This window comes from Cyrtonyx montezumae, unplaced genomic scaffold (assembly GCF_038088225.1).
Source record: "Cyrtonyx montezumae isolate F1298 unplaced genomic scaffold, pur_monq_1.0 scaffold_2, whole genome shotgun sequence".
NCBI classification, from domain to species: Eukaryota; Metazoa; Chordata; class Aves; order Galliformes; family Odontophoridae; genus Cyrtonyx; species Cyrtonyx montezumae.
In genome coordinates this window covers 56964123-56977191 of record NW_027071936.1, presented here as the reverse complement: position 1 = coordinate 56977191, position 13069 = coordinate 56964123, and the positions used below count along the sequence as shown (strand labels likewise).

The following is a 13069-nucleotide window of genomic DNA, read 5'->3' as shown; positions in this document are numbered from 1 at the left end:
AATTAAATAATAATAAAAATAGGAAGAAAAAAGATAAAAAATTAACTATAATTACTCTTTTTTTTCATAGGAGATTTGAAATAAGATGAAAAGAGAATGTAATCAGAACTGCAGGAAAGCTATTTCAAGCTGAAGAAAATGCAGGAGGACATGCCTTGGATTAGCAAGGAGGTACACTCTGAAGAGATGCTGAAGAAGCTAGTGTTAGCTGGCAGCACAGACAAGGCTGGAGCAAGTGAACAGAATTCCACGAAGATTCTGAACATAGTGAGTGAAAGCTGCTCTAAGCACATTTGGGATGATATTCATCAGGGTGGGTTTGCATCTGTACCTAACGTGTGTATGTGTAAGGCACCATGAGATGCCCAGATAACAAACTGTGGGAAATGTCAGAGAACAAGAAATCAGAAAGCTGAATTGAAAAATACCGCCAAAATAAAGGAATGTGGTGGCAATAATACCAATATTCCAGACAGTCAAGTTTTTAAATGTATTGTTCTATGATAACGTAGATGCCATGTTGAATGAAGTCATTTGACATCTTAATCAAAACAAGACAGATAGCACATAATTTCTGGAAGTTTCCTTAGTGAATACAGACAGAGAGTAAGAGAGAGTCAGAGACAGAAAGAGAGGAGTCACTTCCATGGTATTCTAATAGCCAAAAGCAAAGACAGAGCTGAATGGTGCTGGACTGAACATTTTATGTTAAACAATACTCAATTCCAGTGTGACATACAGAGGGCAAAGTGAAGCTAGTTCAAGATTAGGAATTACTCACTAATGTCAGAAGAGATACTTCGAATGCATATCAACTGACAAATCAAAGAAGACTTCAGACTCATGAAGAGTCGTGATGTCTGTGGTCTTAACTCTGTTTTGAAATTTTTTACTATTTAGGATTAAAACCTACAGTAGCTGTCTGTTTGAAGATGCTTAGAATCCCTCAACACTGTTTTCTGCAACATGGGTGTTAATATGCATTTGCAGTACTGCAGATTTACCACACTGCTCACTGATTAAATCACACTTACTCATCACTGAGGCAGCCTAGTCTGCTCATGACGCCTTGCATTATCTTCTCTTGTTTCTCAGACAGGTGCTTTTGCATCACAGAAGAGAGAGCATATTCATTTATCCATAGCTGGAAGTGGAAAACAAAATCACAATCTTAAGATACTCTCATTTCTGTCATTTTGATCACTATATGACAAATCAGGGGTTTATTTTATTTTTATATTGACCTCTGTCTCCTACAGATTTTCTGTTTTCAGCAACAGAGGAACAATGACAAAAGAACAATGTGGCACAAAATTTTGCATCAGCTTTCAGCAGCAGGTTGCAGTGGGCTTTCTGTTTCATTTTTTTCACTCGTAAAGATGTAGTTTTTACTTTAACCTAACAAAACAAAGATATCAACCTCCACCACAATTCTGAGTATAGTACGCAGTGAAAATAGAAATGGAGATTTTGTGATTAGGTTTCCAACTGTAAGTTTACAGCCCCTTCAAGGCAATATCTAGATCAAAGAATCTTGAAATGTTTTGACTGACTTTTCATTCAACTAAACTTTAGGAGATACAGACTTAGATTTGGTTTACTGTATTGCCAGAATTTAATGAATAATAGGTAACAAGATGAAATGACTGTAAGGCCCAAACTCCATTACTGTGAGACGAAGAGTATATTTCAGGCTACACTGGCAGCGGAGTGTAAGCAGGTTACTTGCAGACATATGCAGAGCCCTAAATTAAATATCATACTCAAGCTCTCTGACAGCTTCACTTCATGTTCCAGCCTCACTCACAACATGAGTGAATAAATTATAAATTACTGCAGACAGCAAGATTTCACCAAATCAATATCTGTAGCAAAAAAACTAGGTGTGTAATTGCAGCCCCTCTTAGTGCAAGGAATTAGGAGTGGTCCTGGGCCTTCATATTGGATTAGATAAGTCTTTTTCTTGGGAATCAGTAATCTGTGAACACAGAATTAACTCCCCAGGGAACTTCAGAGCATCAAAAACCACATAATCTCTGGCTTTAAAAGAAAAATATAATTCTTTCTTGGATAGTGCATTCTATGCACCATACTCAGCAGTACATACAGCTGAGCTCTCTCCATGCAGAAAACCTTAACAGAGAAAAGGTCACCTGATGCACTGCACTGCTCTTCCAGTGCCAGAATAAGTTGCCAGCAGCCTTTTAAAGCTTTCTTTATCTTTTCATTGCTTTGAGACCCAACACCATTAGACGGGATTCCTATACCTGTGCCATGGTTTTTCCTCTACACCTGTATTTCTTGGTGTTGTCAGCGCTGAGTGGAAAATCAAAATAGCCCATGGAAAGTAAGGGTTGACTATGGCATAAAGCAGCTCTCAGCTCTCCTAACCTGGCATTCCACATCACTTTCCTTCCCATCCCACCAATCATCCACTACAGTGATTCCAAAATACTGTTAAAGAATGACAGATTAGTAAAGAATGGAGAACATGACTGCTGCAGTCAGTGCAGCTGGAAAACAGCTGGGCTCTCTGACTCCTAAGCTGCATTTAACCAGTAAAACCAAGGGCAAAATCGTGTTAAATGGAAAAGGAAAGCTCTGTGGAATGTTCGACTATTTGAAAAGATAAGCCAATCCTATCACTATGAATTAAACTAGCATTTGAAAAACAAAGAGAAAGCAACAAAAAGCACCCGATTTCAAAGCTGATAAGCAGCTGCTGACTGGCCTCTGTGGGTGCCAAACAATGATGGTAGGAAGGATGATGGAAAACTCCTCACCCTGCTTGCCTCTGTAAGTTTCTCAGTGTTTTGTCTCCTGGCAACAAGTCCATTAGAAGACCTTCTGGAGCAGAGCTAACATTAAGCATTATTCTTTGGCAATAAATACATGGAATATGCCTTTGGTAGGTAATGAAACCCATAAAATACTTTGAGTTAGATCTCAGATACAACAGTAAATTAGATCCAAGTAAGCTCAGTTTCTTGTGCAGCTCTCTGACATTTTTAGCACAGATTCTTCATGAAATCGAAGGAAAGCAATTTCTTTCTAACAGCCTGTAGATGGTGCGTGATGCATGCTGAATGCCAAGCAAGTACCTACCCTACTGCAGCAGCCTGCTCTGAGTAACAGAGGGCAGTGCTCTTCCAGGGAAATCACAAGGCAGGAGATACATCGGAAGATGTTCATGATTTATTTTCATTAGTCAATTATTTCTACTTGCCTTGATCATATTCTCAAGCTTATAAGGCAGAAGTTACGGATGAAACTGGATTTTTCTTTTCAAGCATAAAAGACATTCTGCTTCCCCAGAAGTCATCATATTCCAGATATGTATAAATGTATAAAGAAAATCTCAAAACAAATGTAGTTCAGGTAAACAGGAAAAATGTCTTTTTGACCTGCCTTGTGAAGCTTGGTGAATAACCTGGTGAAAACCCTTCTGGTGCTAGGCTTCCTAAGTCTGTAAAGACTGTGCAATTCTTTACTGTAGCATATTGATAGACATATTTCTTGCTGGAAAATACCTGATAAATTAAAAGGCCTGTCAATATAAATGTTGATTTATGGACCTTCAGTCATCAGCAGTGCAACATGTATGGAATCTCCCAAATGTCATAATCACCTGTCACAAGCATCTGATTCCTCCTTTTATAAAGGTGGAAACCAAGTGATTTTTTCAGTAGGATGTGAGTGTCAACTCACTGTTTAAATGCATATGTTCACACTAGGAAAGAGTCAAGAAATAAATTTTGCATTTAAATCTAATATAGTTAATTGTATGACAAACTAGTTTATACAGGAAAATATGCCAGCCTAGCCTTGATGAAGTAGCTCTTTCCCTACACACTCTATTTAGAGATAATACAGCAGTCTTTCTTCCAGTGTAGTTCAAACTACTTCTGAAAAAAAACACATGTAAGTAAAAAAAAAAAAAAGAACAACCGAGTTATTTAAACATTTTAACTCTTCTCGAGGAGTTATACATTTTCGGAGTAGGACAAACTCTCTTCTAGAAATTTACTGCACAGAATCACTTATCCTTAGGAAAGTCCTATCTGTTAAACACACAGTGTTTATGAAGAATGCTCAGCTACATTGCTGGTGATCCAGAGACCAATGTGAATGCTATGTCCTTATTTAGGTGAACTCCTCTATAGCTCAGCAATTACTGTTAATGTTGTCAGTAAACTTTTTTTTTTCCAGCTAGGAAGCCATCTGCTTTATATTATGAATGCTACGGAACACTAAAAATATAGAAAGTCAACTCTTAAATCTAAATATCCTATGCTTGGCCATTACTGGAACATCTGAATTCAGATATAATGAATTAATCACACAATGCTGTCCAAGAACTATTCTCCATCACCTGGCTGCAGGAGCTGAACTAATCCTTTTAATTTCTTGAGAAACAATCCTAGGGTGTCAGTTCCTCCACTCAATCTTTGTACATACTGTGATCGATGGTACTGCTGGATGAATGAATACAGTCTTCAGAATAAGCTCTAGACTTGAGATCTACCCCTCTGTGGGGTTTTATCCTAACAAACTACATCCTCTCTGGTCCTGAGCAATGTCTGATATTCAATGGGTCTGCAGAAGGACCAGAGCAGTGGAGCCCTAATACTGATTTATTTCTGTTGCTTTTCTTCTCTGGTCTCAGTGCCTTCTATGTGCTGGGCACAAACAATATAAAAAATATGGATATGTGTTTCTTCACCTCATCAGAGTTTAAAAAATATGTTTTATATAGAATGTTTATCACATGTTTCTAGTGATTTCAGTATTAATACATAGAAATGATTAAGAAGTATGTACATAAGAAGCACATAATGCCTCCTTTCCTGTAAACTGGTGAAGGTGTTTTGTTGTTTCTTCTTTTTTGTTAACTGTTTCTGTAGATGTTCAAGAGTTGAGGACACTGTGAAATCAAACAGAAAACTTGCCAAAAAATGTTTATGTTCTGACAAAGCTTTCATACACTGCAGACAGATGTTCAGTAACTATTCTCTGACACCTCTATTAGAGCCCACACACACAGGATATATATTCACTCCATACAGCAGCTTAAACTGACCATCCTGAGTCTGGTTCTGGTCTGTGTATTTATATAATTTCTTTCCATATCCCTGTTTTCAGACCCTAACACCTCAGGTTCCTACCCTTTTTTCTTGCAATAGCTGTTCCTGGAAAAGCTTCCAGCGTTTCTGGTGGTGGCTGTCCCACTTCTCCAGCTGAGGGATCACATTCTCCTGCCAGTCCTCTTTCAGAAGTTCACATTCTCTTACAGAGAGGCCGGTCACAACAGGCAGTGTTTGAAGAAACAGCTCATTCACCAACTCTGCTAAAGCATGGGAAGCTTTAGAATACAGATCCTGTCATGGGGACAAAAAGGGACAAATTAACACAGGTGAGAAAGCAAACCTCGTGGCCCTTTGCATCTATCTCACTGCATGATGTGTGGTACCAGTGATGGAATCATGCTTTAGTTAATGCATCGGACCAGTGACACCTAAAGATAAAATCCAACTGCTTGAGTTATAGCAGATTTTGTAGATGGAGCCTGTAACAACATAGTTGTTTTGGTTTGAAGTGCACAAGAGTATCTGAAGTGCCACAGTGGCATTAGCATGAGATTCTGAATCCTATTGTCCACCTGCAACTGCAAAGCAAATAATACTGTGTTCGACTGGCTGTAGTGATATGTGGTAAAACTCACTTATTTTTCCTGTTTGAGTGGAAAGAACCTTGTGCAACATGACAAATTTTAGGCATGTTTTTAACGGTGCTGACACAAATGAAGGGAAGAAGGACAAGTTAAAAGGGACAGCATAACATTTAGATAGACAGACTTGACACTGATCACGTTAGTAGTTATTGCTCCAAAATATGACTGTCTTTAATGCCTTCTGGATGGGCAGAATTATTCAAATCCATCCTGATGCAAAACAGCTTCAAGCCTAGGAAAACAAACATCTTCTGGTGGATCTATTAAAACTAGACTCATGTGAGTGGTTTTCAACTGCTGCGGCTGTGTCATTGGCAAGAAGAGTTTGGGTGATTAAGTCAGCCCGTATCCAAGCTACTAAACCTTTTCAAAACCTGCAATTTCAATGTCAAATACACAGTGACATGACACGAGCTGTGTTTCCAAACTTGCTAGAAATTTGAGGTAATCCCTGAGGAGAATAACTGAGTGCAGACAGCTTTCCTTAGGGGAAAAGAGAAAACAAAGACATGGAAAGGTCACACAGACACTGTAGCACTCCAGCAGGATGAAGGGCTGGTTTTGTGTGACTTCAGCATCATCATACCAATCAAAAAGGCTTAATTGTCTGCGTGTTCTGGCTTTCATTGTAAATCACTCATCCCTCTTGAAAACACTAAGATTTATTCATTTTCTTTTAAAACACAGCTAATATTTTTAAAACTCTTTCCAGCATTTCTGTTGCAAAAACAAGTACTTCAACTCTCCTGTCTGTTGTCTTCTTTTAAATATGGGTTTAATCACAATCTCTTAAGTGATCAAAATCCAGAATCTCTCAATAGAAGCACAGATGTTTTTATCTAAATGTCAAAAACATTTGTCTGCAGCTCATACACATAAAAATGTCATGTGAACTTATCTGTTTTTGGGTGGCACACCGATATAACTCACTGTTCTGTAAGAACCTTCCCAACTCTTAGATGTGGTATCATAAAACAAAATTAGAATGAAATTAAAACAAAAAAAAAAGGATGATAAAATTGCAAAGTTGAATACTCAGAAACAAAAAACAAACACAATTTAGGTTGCATGTAAAATCTGGCTCTGTGCATATGCCCCCACACTGATAAATTTTGGGTTCACATACTATTTTCACAGGATCTTTATCCACTCAGTGTTCATCAATACTCATCAAGAGGGTAGACTCTGAGTAGAAAACATTCTGTATTTCTCATTTAATGTAAAATAGGCAAGACGTGCACTGAATATAAAATTATATTTTCCTCCTGAGATATAGTATGCTAATCACCATATTAATGAGCTGTTTCACAAACAATAAATAGCTTTGCTCAACAGATCTCTGCAGCAAACTCTTCTTATGGATAAAATCAAGGTGCAACATTATCAAAAGTGCTCACTACACCTTCAAGATTAGATGTCTTGATTTCTTCCATTCTCTTACCTGTTAAAAGCATGCAGTGTTTTCAGAATCCAGCTCCCACTAATTTTGTTTAACCTCAGAGTGTCCAGAATCCTTTCATATTGGGCTGCTGACTTCAGAAACTGGGTCCTGGCCAGAACCGACCGAGACACACCAATTGGATATCTCATTTTTTCTATCAATTGGACATCTCTTGGATTTCTCATTTCTGGTAACATTTCTCTCATTTATGGCTACTGCTCAGAACCTGGACATCACAGTATCATTAGGGCAGCATCTGAACAATGATTTATTTCTCCACACATAGCCTTTTCTTACTAGGAAAGGGTCCGGTTGGCAGGGCTATATGGTGTGGCCAAGACTGTGTGTATGCATTGGAAACTTGCTCTCAAGGTGTTCTGGGCAGCAGAGGAACAAGGCAGTGGAGAGTCAATGTTAAGTGACCATTCTGCAATAAACTAGAAGTGGTTTTACAAGAAATTGCATTCCAAAGAATTCTGGACAACCACCAACAAATTCCTACTGTGCAGGTACTGGCTATAGCTATGTCTGCTCTGCTAAGATTTCCCAGATTAAATATCTAGACAAGGCATTGGGAAACACTGAAAAATGTAACAAAACTACCCCATGCATTCTAAATTATTGGTTGAAATGTGCCCCATCAGAAGGGAAGTGCATAGAGAAGGGCTGTATAAATCACTGCAGAGACAATTTGCTGCACAAGTATATTCTGTCTCATAGGGAGGATCTCTCTTCCTTAATAATTACAGTTACCAGCTCCTGTTATAATAAGTATGATTTGTACTGTCTTAATGAACTGTTTTGCTGTGGTCCTGGCTTATCTTGTCAACACTAATGCTAAATGGTTTGAATTCTCACTGCTGCTATTTCTTTATTTTAGAATTCAAGCCTTTAAATCCTGGGATTTAACATAAACTCAACTATTCCACATTTCTAATCTCTGTGTCCTATATGTTTAAATAATTATTATTCTGTCACTGTGATCTGTCTCTTCTCTGAGCTTTTCTAGCCTTTCCATACAAGCTAATTCTTCTGCCTTTACTGGATGCTCCTGGATATAAGTAACTCTTGGGTCTAAAACTGAGTCTAGAGGAGTCTGTGGCATTTCTATTACAGTCTCAAAAGATCAGAGGCAAGGTGTTAAGGAACTTTATTCTTAAGCAAACAGAGTTCCACCTATGGCACCTAAATCACTTTACAATATACTTTGCTTCAGAACTGATAGCATTTGCTTGGCATGCTGACAACCCTATATAAATATTTACTAGGAAATCTTTTGCACAGAACCTAAAGAAGTTATTTTGTTACTCGTTATACTATTTTGTTTAACAATTAATTGAACAGCATTCTGCTTGCACTTCCCACAAATTCAAACTATATTTCATATTTACCATTGATACTACCACAGTGGGTACATAGTTAGCCAGGAAAAATGTGACTACCTTTCAATCACAGGTGCTTAATCATTTGCAAAATACAAATTTTGCAGCCCTCTGTTGAAACTGATGTGAAAGGCCAAGAAAGTGGGACTAAAAATCCAGGAACATCATCAGTCCCTTTAGAAGTGATGATGCTGGGCAAAAATATGGAAGACAAGCAGGACTGAGTGTACTGCTTTTCATCTCTTAGATGCTGCAAACAGGCAAAGCAATAGGAATCCTGTTCTCAAGTGTTGTTAAACCCCTTAAAGAGTGATTTTCAACAGCAGAGAACACTTTAACTACTCTTATAAATTCTGCTTTGTGTAGGCCACAAATACTGCACTTACCAGTCTCAGCTGCAGCTCAGGATTGCAATATAAACCACCATCAGTGCTGACTCTCATAATGCTAACTTCTCAGCTCGTCACTGGGATCTTTAACCTGAACACATAATACTAAGAATACTGCAGACCATGAAGTCAGTACAACACTAACAGTACAGTGTGCTCTGCATGAAGAACATACATGTACAATGTGATGGCTACACTGTTTAATACTGCACTTGCAGAAACATGGTGGAATAGCCTTAAAGGGTTTGTTAGGGAAAATAGTGAGCCTCCATTTAGAAAACAATGCAAGTGTAACTGAATTCTACCAGTGTGACTCAAGAAACATAGAATTACAGAACAGCTTGAGCTGGGAGATACTTTAAGGCCCATCCAGTTCCAGTCCCTTGTTGTGGACAGGCTTGGCACCCACTAGGTCAAGCTGCCCAGGAAAAGAAATAATTCAAGATAAAGAAATAATTCAAAATTATTTGTACTCTGAGGAAAGTACTCAATATGAAACAGCAGTAAGTCTGTCCATAAACAAGGATAGTGCAATACATATTATAAAACCTATTATCTACTGGGAAACAATTAAACCATTAAGAAATCCTATTGCTTCCAATAACTTATTTTTGGATACCTACAGAATAGTTTCTACGAATTTACTGATATGTCATCTCTTGCTTGTAGAACTTTTACTTAATGAAATTTATTCAAATTGATTCCATTAATAGAATAGCTGATTGCAACAGTGAATGAACCTGTTTGTAGTACCTGGCAGTCAATCTGATAGCTTTTCAAAAACTCTCCAGAGAAATTCATCAAGCATAAAGAAATACCACAGGGTACATGGAGAAATAAAATGGTCTCAGATTAAAATGCAGAATGCATCTGAATATCAAACAAGGCAATAAATATAGAATTTTGTAAAAAACCAAGGGAAATACACAATTTATCAGATTTCACTGTAGATCCAAAGAACAATATTAATGCTTTCCCTTGAACTCAAATGATTGAATGGTTCTTACATGCAGATGAGAATAAAGTGAATAATGACATTGTGAAGCAGGAAAATATATTTAGAAAGGCTCGCTGTACTGTATTTTAAATGCCAGCCACTCTATTACGTATTATCTCCAAGAGGCAATGGCATAGTTATTTGTTAACTTGTAACAGCTACTTGTTAACTTTGGATACAGTAGCATTTCATTCAAAGAATTAAAATTTCTAGTCTAACTGTACAGCACTTCTGCATCATCAGAAGTCCTAAGGCTATGATTCTTAAGGGAGCACTCCGTGTATTAATAAGGAAAAAAAATAGGTAGATCATACACCCTACAATAAATTCCATGTTCCTGGATACTATTGGTCACTAGAAGATACTTCATGTCATAAGTACAAGACAGATGGGGAAAAGTTGACTGTATGTGTTTCTTTCTCTACTTCATAAGAATTCCAGAATGATAACTGCAAACTGAATACAGTAACCTGCTTTTAAGCACCCTGATGCCACTAGAACATAATGGCATTGAAGTCATCCTTAGTGCAAACTAATAAAACAAAGAAAAATGTTTATTTCTATGCATTAAAAATAGGGGTGCATTGAAACTAGCTTTTCCCCCTCTTTGGTTCTTGTTACAACCTTCACCTTTTGTACTGCCCTCCCTTTTTAGGAATGTCCTTCTCAGATAAGGGGATACCCTTTAAAAGACATAGCTGTTAGAAAACAGTGAATCCACACAGAGACGAAATGCATTTTCTTATGCAGTAAGGCAAGAAGTAAACTTCATAGTGAAGCTTATTCACATCATGCATCTTGTATTTCACAACAGTACATACATTCACAGTGAATGCATGTGAATATCTAGAAACAGGATGCATTTCTTCTACTTACATTTGATTGAGGCCAGTCAATCACTTTGGGCACAGTGATTCAGGTCACTTGGTGATGAGATAGGAAGGGCCAAGAAGGATACTTCTGTCAAGGTTATACGTATTAGACAACTACAAAACCATAAACTTCAAATAATTTTTAATAGTGGCTAATCATGAAACATTTGGATGTGATTCTAGAAATACAACAAATGCTTCCCAGAACTGTAACTGAATGTGCAAACATAGCAATAAAGATCACAAAGCTTTATTGAAATGACTTAATGAGACCTCAAATGCAGAATTAGACTGAGCTCATGTGGCAGGAGTTTCATATTTAATCTCCTAGATCACAATGTCTTTCAAACTTTCTGGGTTAAATTATAGGGCAAAATTTTCAGAAGAAAGCATCTGAGTTGGAGGTCTCTTGATCACGATCTCCATCTGAGACAAGATGTGGGTGACTCACCTTGAAAAGCAGCTAGCTCTGGATAGCCAGACATGCCATCCACTCTGTGAAAAGCATCCCTAACCATATCTCATGCTAATGAAATTAATATAAGAAAAGTGACAAAAGAGTTAAGTGTCTAAGAAACTGAACTTACAATTTTGACGAAGATAATTTTCTCCTTTTTATTAACTGAGGAAAAAAAACAAATACTTTGCTTCAATTCATGTTTACCCATTCATAAAATGTTTATTGCTTTGCCTGTTGATAATGCTCAATACTTACTAGATTTTAATCTAAATTCTTATATTTTTCTATGTTTGGTCAAGTAAAATGAAATAACATTTTAATGAACTGCTATCAGCACAAAGGAATTACAAATTACAGTAAATTGTGTTTTTTATGGTTTTGATGTTAACGCTGAGGAAAAATAATTATCTTATCAGGGACTATGTTAATTGATTTCATATTGTGTAATCTGCATGTCTGTTTTCTTAATAATGAGCTGTTAACCATTAACCTCTTTTCACTTCTCCTTTCCCTGTTGAAATAAGCAGGTAGTTCACACATACACACAAAAAACAACAAAACAAACAAACAAACAAACCCAAAACAATAACCCAGAGAAAGAAAAGATCAGAAGTTGGTTAATATCTGATCTGACTGAAGGTTACATCTGAGACAGACTTGCAAGGAGCTAGCCACTAATCTTCCCAAGAGATCAGGAAAAACAGAATAACACATAAATGGGGTCAGGGGATGGGGAGGCTTTCAATGCAACATGAAAGAAAATTTCAGCTTAAACCTTGCAATTCAATAGCTACCCAAGCCAGTACAAAACAGTTACTGCAACAGAGTATCCCCTGTGTATGGGATAACATTTACTGTAAATATTAGGCTGAGCCTTTCAGTTAGCCTTGATGCAATTCCTTCTTCAATTATGACACACTGTATGAATTAAAATCACCACCAGTGCTCAACTTGGACTGTAAAAATTGTTACAGAGCCTCTGCCTACTCACTACAAGACTAATCACCTACAGTGCATTATTTTAATTCATTAGTATGGCTGAAAAGTTCTATGCAATCTTCTAAATATAACACCTTCATTCACTTCAGGCATCAATGGATTTCACTGACCTTGGTTAAATCATTTTAATTGATTTATTCATGTGTTAAGAAAACAAACCTACTCAATTATTCTTTGCAAACATAGCTTCCAGATCACTGCATTTTTCTATATTTATTCACTGATTTGAATAACTCCTTGATGTACTGTAGCACTACAGGTTACATTAGTATTAGAAGGCTACATATATCTTGGTGAACTCATATTTAAAAGTCAAAAAAGCAAAACAAAATGGCAGAGAGTTTTGAGCAGGGCTTAGAAGAACACTGTGAGAACAAAGAAAGGATATTCTCCCACAAAGGAATGGCAAATACAGTGAAGTGACATATTTTCTTCTGTCCCTAGGATATTTACTGCTTTCCTACTTTTTAAATGCTGACCTTTTCCCTACATTCTAATATCACCTCTTGCATGCAGGTTATTTTTCTACTTATTCAAGTAACTAAGTCTGTCACGTTTGCTTCCCTGCTTGTTTACACTAGGACAAATCAAGGTGACTCTGCTGAAATAAATCAAATCATACTAATACACAACTGAAGAAAGAAAGAACCTAAGCCAAGGGCTGTTTAACTTGTGTAGGTGGGAAGCATAACAACCTTGTGCAGCTTTGCAAGGCTATTTTTTATGAGCAACAAAATAAAAATTAGGAATAACTAAATATTTAACTACTTCTTTCCATTCTGACTGTGTTTACAAACG

At 37.1% G+C, this 13069-nt stretch overlaps 1 protein-coding gene across 3 annotated transcripts in view; it reads right to left on the bottom strand.

Annotated features, from left to right (window-relative positions):
• The window catches only part of EVC (EvC ciliary complex subunit 1), a 50958-nt gene that overhangs the window by 12379 nt on the left and 25510 nt on the right, over positions 1-13069 (bottom strand). For all 3 annotated transcript variants that reach the window (XM_065735797.1, XM_065735798.1, XM_065735799.1), the window contains 2 exons: positions 5166-5378; positions 1035-1144 (listed from right to left, as the gene is read on the bottom strand). In XM_065735797.1, coding sequence (XP_065591869.1) covers positions 1035-1144; positions 5166-5378 — 323 coding nt within the window. The remainder of the gene's footprint in view (positions 1-1034; positions 1145-5165; positions 5379-13069) is intronic.